The sequence below is a fragment of the Astatotilapia calliptera genome, chromosome 19, assembly GCF_964374335.1.
Source record: "Astatotilapia calliptera chromosome 19, fAstCal68.1, whole genome shotgun sequence".
NCBI classification, from domain to species: domain Eukaryota; kingdom Metazoa; phylum Chordata; class Actinopteri; order Cichliformes; family Cichlidae; genus Astatotilapia; species Astatotilapia calliptera.
This window is the reverse complement of record NC_137440.1, coordinates 5,205,922-5,222,922: the sequence shown is the minus strand read 5'-3', so window position 1 is coordinate 5,222,922 and position 17,001 is coordinate 5,205,922. Positions and strand designations below refer to the sequence as shown.

General features: G+C 39.4%; 1 protein-coding gene across 1 annotated transcript in view; it reads left to right on the top strand.

Annotated features, from left to right (window-relative positions):
- Positions 1–17,001, top strand: part of akap6 (A kinase (PRKA) anchor protein 6) — a 220,964-nt gene that overhangs the window by 24,213 nt on the left and 179,750 nt on the right. The window contains exons 2-3 of the mRNA XM_026151733.2: positions 3,656–3,954; positions 4,131–4,302. Of these exons, the coding sequence (XP_026007518.2) occupies positions 3,719–3,954; positions 4,131–4,302 (408 nt within the window). The 5' untranslated portion in view covers positions 3,656–3,718. The remainder of the gene's footprint in view (positions 1–3,655; positions 3,955–4,130; positions 4,303–17,001) is intronic.

The following is a 17,001-nucleotide window of genomic DNA, read 5'->3' as shown; positions in this document are numbered from 1 at the left end:
TTATATTGTAAGGTAGACCCTACAACAGGGGTGACCAACTCCACACCTCGAGATTTAATTCACAGCTGATTTAAATGACTAAATTACCTCCTCAACATTTCTTGAAGTTCTCCAGAGGCCTGGTGATGAACTAATCATTTGATTCAGGTGTGTTGACCCAGGGTGTTATCTAAAACCTGCAGGACAGTGGCTCTTGAGGCCTGGAGTTGCCCACCAATGCCCTACAATAATACATACAATCCTTAATGTTTTTGTATTCCAGTGTTGTCACTGTTCCTGTGTCTCCTGTCTCCTTCATGGTTTGAGTCTGCAGTTGTTTGTTAGGAATTCTTTTAAAAGGGAGATTTTATTCCTTGGTTTGTCTTGTGCAGTTCTGGTAGAAGATCAAGACACAACTTCTTTAACGTGAACTTTTATGGAGGTAGAGTGTATTTCACAGCAAGACATGAGAACTGTACAGACTGGAAAGTACACGATATATAGACTTTGCTCTTTTTTCCCTTTGGGTCCACAACATTCTTGTACTTGTTGCCATTTTTGAGATTTTCAGCTTTGCAGAGGTGGCAAAAGCACACACACTCTTTACTTAAGTAGAAGTACAGATACTAGTGTTGAAAAATACTCCAGTAAAAGTTGAAGTACTGATTCAACTTCTTTTACTCAAGTAAAAGTGAAAAAGCACCCTGAAATGTACTCAAAGTGAGGAAGTAGAAGAACATTTCTACCACCTGTCTTTGTGCAAAACTAACTGTGCGACATTAACGTAATAATTAAATTATTATTAGTCTAATATTAGGCGATAGGAAGGCAAACCTTATTTCAGTCTAAATTTAAATTCTGATAAAGAAATCACAACTCACAATAATTTCTATTGAGAGCTCCAGTAGATTTTCTTAGTGTATGATCAGCTGACCTGCTGCTCTCTGTGGCTGTGCACAACTGAATTTAACCAGATGTCAGCAGATGTTTTATGAGTTGTCCTGGCAGATTTCGATCCTCTACACTGACAGTACACTGATTGTGCTGTCTTTCTATTGTACACAAACAGTAATGACAGCACAGCAAAACAACCTGTTTATCCTGCACTAATTTTACCCTTAAGTAATTTAACCTTTTGTAACACAGTTAGTGTACCTCAGTTTGTTTTGCAGCACATTTCACAATATGAAAAAACCATAGTGTCACGTAATCGTTCGGGCCTTGGACTCAGCAAAGTCACCAACTAATGTTGCTGGAAGCCAAAGTGCTGGTAGTGTACTCATCCTGGGAGTTTTCCTTCTCACTGTCACCAAGTTCTTGCTTGTGTTATTGCAGTCTTTACCTTACAGTATAAATACCTTCAAGCAACTGTTGTTGTGATTTGGCGCTATATAAATAAAACTGAATAGGATTGAACAGAATTCAAATTTACTCTAAGACTGAGAATATGAGCATCCAGTATAATGCAGAGGAGGGGCTCCTTTTGGCTGCGCCCCTCCTATGTTCAGGTTCATGGGGAATTGCCCCGGCTGTCTATGAACAGATCTGATAGTAGATGGAAATTTAAACATAAAACTACACAAGATTTGTGTGGTATTTAGTGTTTTAATTGAATACTTTATGTCAGGAGGTGAATGGACTGAAAGAATGGAAAAGGCTTTGTAGAGTTAAAGATGGAAAGAAGACAGAATAATAGAATAATAAGTGATGATGAAGAGGGAAAGAGGGAGCACATATGCATCTTTGCTCAGTGTGTTGAAGGCAATAATTCTCTCCTGTTTATTTTTTTATTTTGTAAAAAATAATTTGACGTAGCTCTCATTTTTATACTTCGTTTTATCTTAGTTTACTTTGCATTTTTCTTTTTTGTTTATGTGCCTTGCATGCTTTTCCTAACTGTAACTGTGCAGGTCTGTGAGCGAACAGCTGCTTCATCGTTTTATCTACATGACAGCCGGAGGGCAGTTTATATCGGTGTTTGTGTACTTCCACAGCTTGACAACAGAATCACCAGTGAAAAGGTCACTTCTCTAATTGGCTCGTCACTCACTCCTGTAGACGTCTTATTGGCACTTTGACCTCTAAATATAAAACATTTACTACAATTAATGTTTAATTTTCTCTTAAATCGCTGGCCTTTTCAGGTTAATGATACATCTTGAGACTTTATTATACATAAACAGAGTTGGTCTACATACAGCTGAGACAATATTACTGGGTTGCCTTATTTTACAGAAATCTGTGTTTTCCTGTTACTTCGTGCTTTTGGGGATCAAATGTATAATATAAAGAATTGGTTTAAAAATATTCCATCACAGGCTTTGTGAGAAAGTCAAAACCTGTTTGATAGGCAACAGCAGTTTTATATGCAAAAACCATGAAAGTGAATTGTAAACTTGGATATTGTTATATAAAGCAAGCAATATTTATTCATTCATATATGATTTTTTTTAAACTCAATTTTTATTATAGTTCACAACCTTACAACTTGTACTTGTCAATGTTCACAAGTCGAACAGATACAGGAGCAGGAACAGCAATGTAGAAGTACAAATTAAAATAAAAACTCCAAAAAGGAAACACAAAACAATACAAAAACAACAAAAAAACACCTTAATATAATATTAAATAACATGTGACAATCTTAGTAGCAAAAATGAACAAAACGAAACAAACCTATGCTAGTTTATTGAAACGATAAAGCATGCATGGGTCGCCAACGCTCGGTGAACAATTCTCTCTGAATCCGCAGAGCATATAAGTATAAATCTCTCTTACTTTATCAACCCACATATTATATGAAGGTGGGTCAAGATTTAGCCGCGTAATGGTGATACACTTTAGTGCTGCTGTAAGCAAGATTCTTAAGAGATACTTTTTATTGTTTCCTGTAAAACCCTTTTGTAATACCCCTAAAATGGCAAACTGTTGGTTCTTTGTTAATGGTTATTGGAAGACTGTATTCAGGGCTTTAAATACGTCATTCCAAAATGAGCAAATTTTTGGGCATGACCAGAATATGTGTGAATGGGTTCCTAAGTGAGTACCACAATTTCGCCAACAAGTGTCAGGAGTTGTAGGGTTCATTTTAGGAATCATCTCTGGGGTTCTAAAACATCTTATGACCACCTCCCATTTAAATTCTCTCCACAGCCCCGAATTAGTCACAAGATGGGCTTCACCGAACACCTCTTCCCAAGTCTCCTCTGAAATTAGAGTGCCAGTCTCAGCTTCCCACCTAGCCTTAATATTCAAAGTTGCACTTGTATTAAAACTCATAAATGCGTTTTAAAAATTACTGATCAGTTTTGTGAAGGAATTACTTTGATATATTTTTAGAAAAATATTAACATTCATATATGATTGTCTGAAGATATTTTTCACTAAAAATGATCCACTTTTAATATATATTCAGTCAAGAAAAGCATTTCTGCCTTTTAAATGTTTTTTAAATATAAATATAGTATTACAAATGATTGATGGTGCAGCCCTGTTAATTAAACCCGTCTTATTGTTTTCAAATTTTTGAGTATTAGTTTTTCTGCCCACTGTGCTATTTTAGTGTCTGTTGTAGATGCAGTGTTTGTTGTCAGTCCCTTAGCCTTCGTTTTTGTTCTTCCTCTGAATCTCGATGCTTTTATTGACCTTTATATACTCTCTGTTCTTCTCTCTCCAGTGTTATTCAGTGAGTCCTGTGAACCCACATTAGAAATTGTGTACCTCCCCTCTCTCCAACACCATGAGTGTCGTAGCTCTCTCACCGGTGGCCCCTGAGCCAGCCTCGCCGATGCTCACCTCTGTCACTCCTGTCACCCCGAACCTGGACCCCAGCACCTCGAGCTCACTTGCTGCTATCACTGTTCCCCCTCTCGGCCTGGAGCCTCAGTCGAAGGATGGCTCTTCCTCACCGGGCCCAGGCCCCAGCCAGGGAAGCCTCACTGAAGGACCTCACATGGGACAAGACAACTCCCGGAGGTATAAAGCTAGCCAGAGTGATGATCATAACAATTCATGTGTTTTCTCTCATGTTATACACTATTTCTTAAGGTCTAAGAAAGTCTGTGGAAAAGATCACGAGGTAATTCTGTAGCAGTGCTATAAGTCTGTATTGTTGAGGTTGTCTGTCTTGTGTGGCGTATGTTTTTCTTCAGGTCAAAGAAACCTCCGCCTCTCCACACTGGAGCCGACTGGAAGGTCGTCCTACACCTACCAGAGATTGAGAAGTGGCTGAGAGCAACCAGTGACAGAGTGACGCAGCTCACACACTCTGTGGGGCAAGACAGCAACAACCGGCACGTGGACGTCCACTTAGTGCAGCTCAAGGTAGGAATGGATAGCCTGTTTATTTCTGTTTGATGGAAACAGAAAAGGCTTTGACATCTGTTGAATTTAGAATCGCTCGATGAGAATCAACATCATTTTTGAGTCTGTAGCATCTTTTGTGATGCTGGAGATGACAGTTTGTGTGGTATGGGATTAAGATTAAATTAAATCCTTCATTGGCTGCTATAGTAAGCTGATCTCCGATTAGCTTCAGTTTTAAAAATGTTTAGATGTTAACTTGCAGCTGTTGTTTCATACATGCTGTCATCTGGACTTCATGGCCTTTTAGCTCCTTGACACTCCCGTCGCAGCTATTACTGACATTTATATTTTAGTGGTAGGTTCTGATATTAGTGCCTCCATAGTGTACACTAGTGGTTTACAAGTCTGCCCTACAAGTGAAAGATCTCAGATTTTATCTAAGGAAGGGTATATTTCTTTGGGGTTGTGCCAGGAAGTGCATCTGGCTTAAAGAGTCCAAATCAGACATGTTGAGCTACCTGCTGTGGAGAAACTGTGTGAATAAGTGAGCAACCAAAAGTAACTTAGATGTTCGTACATGGTGTTATCAGAGTTGAGGCTTAATTTCAGTATTAACTTGAAAGTTCCTGAATATGTTGTTAGCGTTCTGAACGAAATAGAAGTGTATATATTTGTGTCAGTGCAGGAACGTTAGAGTCAGCGCGCACTGTCTCTCTCTGTGTAACCACGGTGCATTCAAAGGCAGTAGCATAGCGTAGCATACATGCACACGTGTAGAACCTCAGCTGATTCAGCTGTATGACCCCAGGTGGTGAATTTCCCATGATGCCCTTCCTTTCTTCATGGTCTGGATGTTATGTAATAACTGGCTTTCGCTCAGTTACTGACTGTTCATTTATTTATGTCCAGCCACTCCCCAGATTCTTCAGATTCTGCAGCACCAGCCGTCGGTCTTACTCTGTATTATACATCAGTATTTATGTAAGAAGAAGGAAATATGTTGTTTATTTTTGATTGCTTGAATTAATGATGTCCGGCTTATACTCAGTCTGCGAACAGTTTAAATCCTTCCACAGCTTTGACAGAAACGGCACTTTTTGGGAAATGACTGCTGGCACTCTTTTTCTCTTGATTCTGACCAGATATTGCACAGATAGATCAGTGGAGAGGAGCAGCAGCTGTAGTCCAAATTCCCTCTCGTGTTTGAGCTCTTGAACTCTGTAACCCTACAGAGGAAACTCATTTCAGCTGCTAAAATGTTTGAAGGTTAGATATAAACTGACTGGTAAATCGAAACCATTGCCTTCAGCCTCGGCTGCTCCTTCATAACAACAGTCTAGTACATTACTCCACACCCATGAGTAAACAATCCCCAGGGACACTAGAGCAGTTTCACTTTTCCCCCACAGTAATTTTTATTTTTTTTACATTTCCATCCATGCATTTTGTTAACCAGTGCTGGAGCCTAATTTCAGTTATCATAAAATAAAAGAATTTTCAATAAATGGGATAAATAAAGTATTCATCTTTTTACAAAGTTACCAAAAAATCTGCAGGTTTTGAACTTTTAGTTAGACAAAATTATACATTTGAAACATCAACTTAAGTGGTGGGGATTTTGTAATAATTTTAAAAATCATTTTGTGGTGTCAACAAGCTGGATAGATTATATTTCCTCTATTTTTAAATAAACTCTTCATCCATCCCAGCACAGTTGAATCTCACTGAAATCTGTCACACGGGGCTTCCTGAACATCTATTTGATAGTTCTGGTATTATGTAAGTGAGAGCCAGACATAGGCTGTTCCAGGAGCTCAACCTTCAAACATAGACACGTTTGTCAGGGCATCCCTTCACGCTCATTCATTCATGTAGATGGAGTTTTAATCTGCTTAGATGTAGCTGAGGTGGATTATTTTTTATTGATGAGATTATTTTAAATTTCACTGACTCAGATGCTTCCTCTCCTTCAAGCCGCTGGTACTGCTTGCTCAGTCTTTGGTGTGTTGGCCTCCTCTCCTCTGCATCATTTTTGTTGTATGGGTTCTCTAAATAGAACATAGCAGCAGTGGCAGAAGCAGCAGCGATGTTTCCAGTAACAGCTGCAGGACTCAACCCAGAGTCGCTCTGAGGCTTCAGACTGGATGTGTGAGGGAGGGAGAGCGAGGGATATTTTCTATTTCCTGCCAGAGAGCTTGGTCTGTAGCTGAGTCACTCCCTGCCATGACTGCACATTCACACACAACTATAGATGCATGTTGTCTCTTAATATTTTTAACTGCACACATTTTTCTGGAAGCTTCCGAATCCTTACTTTTATTGCACCGGAGGAACCAGTTTTTAGAATCCTATTAAAACACGCATTTTATCCTGTGTATCATAATGCGGACAAATGAAACTATAGAACTGGCTTAGAGTTCAAAACAAAAGTAGTGCAAAAATCCAACAGAAAAGATCAGGAATACAACATGATCCAAACACAGGAGCTGGGAACCAGGAGGGAGAAGTCACAAATTCTCTGACACAACATGAAGGACAGATGTTTAAACACACACAGGAGGATGTTTGGGGCATAGCTGAAATTAGGGAGAATGATGTAAAGCTAAATATAATATACACGCAAGACAAGAGTTTCAAAGATGCTTCAAAGAGTCCATCATTGTTCCTGTCCCGAAGAAACCCCACCCTGCTTCTCAATGACTATCGCCCTGTAGCCCTCACCTCAGTAGTGATGAAGTGCTTTGAACGCCTGGTCAGAGACTTCATCGTTTCTTCACTACCAGACACACTGGACCCACTACAGTTTGTGCGGTCAGCTGAGCGCACCATCCGCTCCGAGCTCCCTGACCTGCACTCAATCTACAGCAGGCGGTGCTGGACCAAGGCCAGGAAGATCGTGAAGGACCTCAGCCATCCCAACAACAGACTGTTCTCTCTGTTGAGGTCAGGAAAGCGATTCCGCTCCCTGAAGACCAACACAGAGAGACTGAGGAGGAGCTTCTTCCCGCAGGCGATACGGTCTCTCAATCACACCACCACACAGTACTGACCCACACATACAGTTCTTACACACACACTGGACTTTCTGGACTTTGTTTTCACTTCATCACTTAAATCACTTTAAGCATATTTGCACTGCACAAGACATAATGTGGATTGCACAACACTGGACATTATATTCTTCATTTCCAGTTAATACTTGTACAGCTGCTGTTATTGTGTGTGTATATATATATATATTTATTTATATTTCTTCATACATTCTTATATAGTTCTATATTGTGTATTTTGTTGTACAGTTATTTTATTTTCAACTTTAATTTATATATTTTATCTTATTCTTTCCCAGTTAAATTTACCCTTCATTCTAATTTGTGTTGTACAGTTATTTCATTTTTTATATTTTATATTCTTATATTTTATTCCTTCCTAGTTAAATTTACACTTTTTAATTTTTCATATTTATTTCCTATCTTATTCATAGCCCTTTCCTTTTTTTTTTTCTTTAGGTCACGAGCAGTTGTCTAAGCATTTCACTGCATATCGTACTGTGTATGACTGTGTACGTGACAAATAAAATTTGAAAATTTGAATTTGAAGAGGCTAGCGATATAAAACAGGAAGTAACTAACACCAGTACAAAGACTGAGAATTCACAACCAGACAGAGGAGAGGCAGGATAAAGAAACTCAGGGAATTAACTCTCATTGCAAATTACAGTTCTAGCTCATCTATACACACACACACACACACACACACACACACACACACACACACACACACACACACACACACACACACACACATATAGGTTTATATGTGTACACTGATCTATGTAAACCTCCCTCATCAAACACATAGATGTAATTTTGCTTAAGAAAAACTCATCAAATAATCTGTTTTTTCTCTCATCCCCTTTAAATGAATGTATCATATACTAGTTATATAGCACCAGGCATAGCGGAATTAGCTTGGTTTGTCCCCAGTATACACTTTTTTGCTTTTGCTTTCTCAGGGACTCAGGTCAGATTGACTACTTTTCTTTTAAAATATTTATCTATTGCTATTTTTGTCTCACTCACAGCAAGACTATTATCTAACTTCTTCGTCTTCTTCTGTTTTACTGGCAGTTGGCAACCCATTTAATTAGAGCAGTTATTTGCACTGCCCTCTAGTGGAAGAGAATGTAATTGTTCTGCCCGTTACTCACACCGGTCATTTAGATTACTAATCCGGTGGAACCAGAAAATCTTCCACGGCACACCTATGTGCCGCAGCACAGTGGTTGGGAAAAACTGATCTAAACAACAGCCACCTCATCAATACTGCATACTGCATACATACCCTGACTTCACACTAAAAACACATGAAGCCTTAAACAACCCTCTTAAATACGCAAGAACCAGAAGTTGTATTCTTTCCTTTTCACTTCTGCTTCTGTTTGTCGCCCTCCAGAAAGATAAAGGACACACAGAAGCTCCGCACATCTGACAGCGTGTGTCGAGTCTGTTTGTTTTAAAGATTACATCACTGTCAGTGCTGGGAAATGACTCGGTCAGACCCACAGAGACGACTGTGTGTGTGTGACACAGTTACAAATCTGGCTTTGTTCTGTGGGTAAATGATGTCACTCTGGCTGTATGTCATTTATTAGCTACTAATGAGTCTTGATTTCTCAGCAGAACCATAAACAGCAAATCCTGCTATTGACATTATTTTAGAGTATCTTAGCATCAGGCTGAAAAGCTCTATTTTTGTTCATCTGTTCATCCCAGCATCACAGTGACGTGATGCACCACTGGAGGTCAGCAAAGGCAAGATTTTCAAAGTCACAAAGTGACACTGACTATACAACGACTGCAAAAATGTCTGAGAAATACGTGAGGAAAGTCATAAAGAAAGATAAATAATACAAATATTGTAGGTTGTTAGTGTTGCCATTAGTCTTTTGTCCACAGTTTGTTGAGATTTGGCGTATTTGTCAGGAGCCGTGCTGACAAACAGCAAAGACAATAAAGAAGCACGGAGAGATCAAAGCGCCAAACAAAAACAGCTGAGATGTTTCTGTGCAGTCAGAGCTGCAAAGGAAAAACAGATGCGGCTCCTTCTGTTGTTGTTGATGGTGTGTGCGTTCTGACGCCTCCGTCAGTTCATGTTTGTGTCGGGTCTGAGCTACAGCCTGCAGAAAAGCTCAGCAGCCTGAATCAGTCAGTGAGCAGCAGCTTTTAGTGAATCAAATCAAAACAGTGCAGAGAAACACAGAAAACAAAAAACTTTGACTCTTTTCTATTTATTCTACAATGAATCGCCTTAAACTTTTATCTCCCAACCCCTCAGTTGTTGTTGATTCATTTCATGTTGCAGATGAAGGTAAAAAAAAAGTCAATAAAGAGTAAAATCATTAGCACGGAGACATTGTACCGGACCTTGAAACTTTCAAGTCAATACTTCAGCATAAATTAAAATAAAATTAATATAAAGAAAATCTTTTGTCAAACAATAGCTAAATTTTATTTTGTCATCATCACATACCGCTGATCTCTTCAGGTGGCTGCTTTATAGTTCTAACTGCAGCACTGAAGCAGTAAACAGACGACCACCACTGAACAGGTTTACTGGCTCTCATTCCCTGGTTGTCGGCTCCATCTAGTGGTCATTTGTCTTTATTACAGCAAGAGACAGAGCCAATCACACTGCTGATTCTGACAGCGTTTTAGTAAAATGGTTTTGTTGGGAAAGAAAGAAATGTATAAAATGCTGCTTAACCATACCTGACGTCAGATACGATTGCAGATGGTATCTAACAGTATAATATAATCAGCAATTACAACAATAATAAAAAAAAGTCCATACGAGTTTTTCTTTTTTACCTTATTTTTCTCCCTGATTTGTTCTACAGTCACATGTCCATAAATGCTAATGGTCATGGAAACTACTTAGATGACAGGATTAAAGTATCTGGCAAGTTCCATCTAAATGAATAATACAGACATGCACTCATCAGTACTTCCAAAGCTAGTCAATAACATGCTGTATCTGATTTATTTCATTCAGAGATGTAGATCTGTTTTTTAAGAAGAGTGATAGAAATCTTGAATTTGGACACTTGGCAAATAAACTGCTTTCTGTGTGTTTAAGTTATTATTAAGGCTTAAAAATTGCCTGCAGATGGTTGTGTCTAATTTCTTTTGAACCCCTAAACTTTGAGTACTGTTTATAAAAGTTTTAAACAGTTTATTTTGTGACGTAGTATTTCAATTAATACTGATGTGCAAAACTCACAAAAAACCTGTTAATTGGTAAGCTTCAGTGGAAATAGTTAGAACCAGGCTATGGTTGACCTTCCTTCCAGCTACGTTACACTAACTACATCGTGACTCCTGCTTCTTATACAGGCCCAAATTTGCACACGAGAGTAATGTTAATCTTCCTATTTAACTCTTTGAAGTGTAATTCTGAAAAATCTCCAAATCTTACAACACAGCCTGGCCACCCTAGCCTCACTCCAGGTTTGTATTAAGCGGTTCAGCTCGGCTGCTAGCCTGCAAATAATTGCACTTAAGGCTTTATATGCATATGTTATCAGAGATTTTTTCGGTATTTTGAGAATGAGCTCCTGCATTGTATCCCAATACTGAGCATTAGGCTGGAGTTGGTTGAACTTTGACTTAATTGCAGACATGGCACTGGTGGGTGTCAGGCTCAGCGACAGAGCGGGAGATGGAAGTGGACAGATCGCCAGACTGCTGTTTGAAATTGTATTCATGCCTCTGGTGTTCTGTCTCCTTCTTCATCGTGTCCTCGCTGCTCTTTTCTCACTTTGTTTCTTTCTTTTATTCTCTCCTTCCTTTGCTCTCGCTCTCTGCCCCCCTCCCCTTATCATATTTATAATGCGTTTGCCTGCAGGGCATTTTTCTATAACCTGACCTTGCAACAGAGCGACTGTAGGACACGATTATAGTGATGCAACCACTGTGTGTGTGTGCGTGTGTGTGTGTGTGTGTTGGTATGCCAGCCTCTTAGCCATTCTTAGCATCATGCTGCAGGCGCTGTGTAACAGCTGCATGGAGAATGTCCTGGACTGCTCTGAGAGGCAGAGGCTGCTGCACAGTACAACATACACACCCAAGAATTCTTCATGTGCGCACATGTTTGATTGTTAGAGACAGATGCATCAGTGCTTTTAGTGATTCGGTCATCTTTAGGAAACTTTATAATGTCTGGCTTTGCAGACGAAAACTTTCATACAGGTCTTTACAATTTCTTTACATCGTCTTAGAAAAGCATGTTGAAATCTGTTAGTCTCACTTCTTTTCCCGGTCAAACACAGTACTTACATTTGGCACTAACTGTTTCAAATTACACAAATCACATGAATATTTAATGAACATTGCAACATTTCTACTGTGCAAATTACAGCCAAGTGATTTTAAAAACTGTACCTGCAATATGTGAGGCCTGAATCTGTCAGCAGGGTGTTATGTGTTTTTCTGAGTTGTGCAGACTGCTTCTGTGATCTGGTGACAGGTAGAAGGTGATAGAGTGACAAATTTTGCAGTTATCAGGACCTATGTTTGTTTTTACCGCCTGCTGCTTGTCTCACATTTCCTCTCACTTCTTCGGTGGTTTTGTGTTGTTGTTTCCGTCTCCTGCTGGCGCTAGTAGCAAGGCTCACTTTGTGTGGGGTCTTACATTTGCTGGGGACGTGCTTGTTGTCTCCTTTATTTTTCTTCTCATTGCTTACCTTCTATTAACTCCACAATGCAGACGTGTTTGAGTTATCTTCACTACAGTGTGCAGATAAGGACAGGGCACAATGTGGGAGGAGTCCGATATATTTCTTTGGGACATAATCTTCCTTCAGATACAATGAGGTAATGTTATCTGGTTTGTTTTCATGCACGGAAAGCACCCATGGCCGCTGATTCATTGTGTACACTGTGTTCTTAATTCATGTTGTTTCACCTACTGTATGGGAGAAAATGTACCTCAAAGCTTGATGAACTATTACCTCTCCCTATTTACTGTTTTTTTAATGTTGAGTTTGCTGATCATGTCCACATCCTAAATTGATCCTGAATCATAACAGCTCCCACTCTTCTGAGAAGACTTTCCACATGACTTCACCATTCCCAAATAATTATCTTCATATTTTTTGCTATGTTGGCTTTGTTGGCTGACCACTCCTGGCGCGGGTAACGTGCTAATGACTAAGCTTTACTCTACACAGTCTGTGTGACCTGGGATTGGTGGAGAACAGACTCATTAGAAAATAAAAACATGTTGGGAGTTATTTCCGCATTAAACTTTCACTCCTTCTTCAGGAGAAAATACATTTTCTTTGAAAGAACAGCACCCACTTGTTAAAACTGTGCGCACTGTTGTCCAGCTCTGGAACATGATCAGGTTTTGCTACAGCAAATGTGATCTGTGTGTCCCACAGAGTTTCATTTGAACACAGCCCAGAGGCAGCAGAGTCCAGCCTGCTGTCTCCCAGCTGTCGTGGTATTTCTGTCTGCTGATGTCACCGTCACAGGAAGGAATTTTGGAATCTCTTTTCAACATGCGTGGCTATTAAGGCAAAGGAGAAGAGGAACGAAGAAAGGAGGCAGTAGAGGAACTGAGCCGCTCATCTTTTCTAACAGCTCAAACTTAAATGTCATTAGTTCTAACCAAGACCTTTATATTTCCAGAATATCAGTTTAATGAGGGTACATTTAAGATCCCAGTCTTCAGAAATTTATCCTCATGCAAAAAACATAAACTTGAAACTTTCATATCCGAGCTTTTACCACAAGAAAATTACAGCGTGTTGGGTCAAATGACCTCAGCATCTTGGAGTACATTTACTTTTCTGAGACAAGGACCTCTTGACTTCTACCCCAGGAATCATATTTCACGTGGCTGAACTGTGACCCCTGCCTGTCAGTGGCCAGCTTTCATCACATAACATTGCACTTTCAGGTTGGAGTGTGCAGGTAGAAATAATCAGTGGGCCACATAGGTGGTTGGAAGCCTTGAGGTTGGAGCAATAAATTCCAAATGCTGGTTTTCATCCTAAATGATGAAAACATTTCCTCAAGAGGAGGTGGGCTTATACAGGATATTGAGTTATGTATTGCAGGCAGCGAGCTATCCAGGAAGAACAGAGCAAAAATACAGTTTATTTAATGTACCAATGTTTGCTTTTCACATTAAGATCTTAATTGCCTTCATGTTAAATTACCATTGCTGTATCTGGAGGAACCAGTGTGAATGGTAAGAGTTTTTACTAGCTACCTGACACAACACTGCTGTCAAGGCTTAAGTGTAAAGTGACTGAGATTTACTGAAGCATGAGAGTGAATATTAAATTACCAATGAAAGGAGTTCATGTCTGAAACAAATGTTATGCTAAGATGGAAACCACTCAGTTGTTATTTACAGTCACAGGCCTGCGTGCTTAGAAAGTGCTAAGCTAAAAATGAAGGTTTAGTGTGGAGGGAGAGGAGACAGACGAGGATTTAGAGAGTATATAACCAAGAGGTGTGTGTTGGTATCCATGATCATATATGTGTTTGTATCTGTGTGTGTGTGTGTGAATGGGGTTAGGCCTAAAATAACCTCTGCAACTGTTGTCACCCCTCCTCTCCTCTCACCAACACTCCCACTCAAGAAGCAGGTCAGCACACAAACACACTCACACTACTGGAGTGTCATACGCTCACCATTTCACATATTGGTGCTGCAGTGTGTTTTAGTGCTCTGTGCAGTTATACTGTTTGATTACTCTTGGTGTTTTGGGTGTTCTGGGGGAATACCAAGGAATCAGAAAAAACGACCTGAAAAAAGCCTGTAAGGTAAGGCACGGTGTTAACTGCTTTAAATGTGAAGTCATTCTTGCCCGAATGATAGCCGTAAACCGAACGCAGTCTTGGCCTGTAATCCTAGTTTTATCTGATGAATTTTGTATTAAGTAAAACTCAAGTATGTCCTTATTGGAAAGCTTCCTGCAGTTGTAATTAACTTTAAATTCTGACATTACAAATAAGCAGCATTTGGAAAATATTTATTTCTGCAGTTTGACAGACACAGGCATGTGCTTATTGACAGATTAGTAAATTGCCAGAATTCCACTCGACAAAAACTGAAGCATTAAGTTCTTGGACTGTTTGTACAACAGAGCCGATCGTGCTGTTTGTCAGGTAATTACACTAAACTGGTCCATAAAGGCACCAACAGCTCAAATGTGATGGAGCGGTCCATTTCAATGACTTGAGTTGATGGTGATGTCAGACATGGCAGATGCCTGGCAGCGGTCGGTCATTATACCTGTAACTTTAAGCCTGACAAGTATCCATATCAGTGAGTTAGAAATAAATGCGCCCACCATGCAGTGATTATGAAAGGACTGTTAAAAGAGGCTCGAACTGTTATACCAGGCTGTAAACCTACTTTTTAATGCTCTTATGGGAACTGACTCGTATTTGAAGCCAGCCTTAAGTGGCCAGCAGAGGAACCTTTAGTGCTGGCTTTCAGCCCTGTAGCTTGGCTCTTGTCTCTGCGATTAAACCAGAGGTGTCAAACTTAAGGCCCGGGGGCCAAAATTGATCTGCCAGAGATTCCAATCTGGCCCCTGTACATCTTCAGGACAGTGAAGAAGGAAATAAACTTTATTTAGATTTTATTTTCATAAGTAAACAACAATAAATAATAAATAGAAATAAATAAGTAATAGATAGATATAGATAGCTAAACAAATAAGTAACAGAAAGTTCCTTGTTCCTTGATTTGTACAGTCACAGTAAGAGAAGAAGGAATAAAGATATTCTGTCAATTTACAAAAATTTCCATGATAAAATGAAAGGACAGTAATTTAAAATGATAAAATTTAAAACAGATTTAATTCTTATGATTTAATCCCAAAGCAGCATTTTTTTTAAATCGTGTAGAAAAACTGTTATATATTGTTGAAATTGCATTTCTTTTTCTTATATTAAAATATCCCAGTTAGTGCCAAATGTAAGTACTGTGTTTGACCGGGATTCAATGTGTGGTTAAATTTCCTTATACTGACAGAAAGAAGAAATTCCCTGGACGTGGCCCGCGATGTAAAACGAGTTTGACATCCCTGGATTTTAAGGTTTTAAGGCAACACTACTTTTTGCCACATCTCAGTATAATTGTTATATCTTTATCAGTGGTTTTGATAATAAAGTCAGTCAGGTTTTTTTTGCCCAAGTTCAAATCTGTGCTCATTGGACAAAAGAATCACAGTAATGTCACGTGTACATCTGCTATTGACTGATGTGCCATTTGGCTCATGTATAAACTTATTACTCAGATACTTAGTTCTGTTACATTTTGCTACTTTTTCTTTGCCTCCTTCACAAGACACTCGTGTGAAATGAAGCATTTTTTGCAGAGGACTTTGATTGATGCTCTTTGCCTCCAGCAGAGTTCAAGTTTTTTAAATGTCCAGCAGCAGAGACACCGCTGCAGAGTTCCAGCCTCAGACGAAAAAAAGGCAGAGTTTGGAGTCTTTTTGCAGAAGCTACCACTTTGAAAAAATTACTGTAACAAGTCTTTGTATCGCAGCAGCGGGTCCAGGCCTTCTTTGAAGCGGCTTAATTTGAATACTCCAGGGGGAGAAGGAGCACACGGTATTTGATCTCCAAGGTAAAACATGCTGCGCTGATGGGCTGAAGTGAAGGAGTTGAAGGTTATTAGATCGAATGGGTGCGGATGAGGCCGAGCTGTCGCATGCAGTTTGAACGCGGCCAAACTGAAGCCCTTGATGTCTGCGGTGATGAGGATGAGCAAGGATTAGAGCTGAAGCCCAAGTCGACTTGCTTCAGATTGATTTTAGGCAATTAGAAACCCTGCTGGATGTATGGACTCTGTGATTGACAGGTCATGTCTTGACTCTACGTGACTCGAGTGCATGAAAAACTGTGCAGTGTGTGCGTGTTGCTGTGATCGAATGATTGTCTATTATAGTGATGCAGGAGTTCTTTATAAATAAAGATGTTGAAGTAAATGTATATTTTAAACACACGCAGAAATCCAAAGTTAGCAGGCATACATTAATGTATTACTGTGAATCACACACACTCAAATGAAAGTTTATGTAGGCACTGGCAATGTGTAAACAAGCTGTTCAATGTTAATCACCTGTCAATCCAATGAACAGTGAATCTTTCATCCAGTTCTCTGTGTTGTTTTTACAGAGTTGTGAATCCTTCTGTTTCCTCTGTGTGGAACAATATGTCACATAACCTAGATCTAGCCTAGAGCTGGGAAATGTGGCTAACACATATAATTGGAATCAATTTTCTATTTCTGCAAATGGAAAAAGGACATTAAAATTTGATTGAAACGCCATTTTTTGTTTAAGACTTGCCGTGCAAAGCTGTCATATGCATAGTTAAAAAAATACGTCGTCCCGCACAGCTATAAACTGCCAGAAAAACAGAGCGTGGACATATGATTTCATAATTAGTTTCAGCGCAGAGCAGAAAAGCCTGCACACTAATTCAGCTGCTCCTGCTGTTTGTGCTCCTTTAGCTGTCATGACTTTCACCTCTGGGATTACATCTCATCGGCAGATACAAGCAGACTGAGCTTTTTTCTTCTTCTTATACATATGGGGACAGAATGAGTAAATTTCATTTTTTTAAAAAGTGTTTCCCAAGTGCTGTTAAACAGAGCAAGGTCGGAATTATTAGCTAACTGATG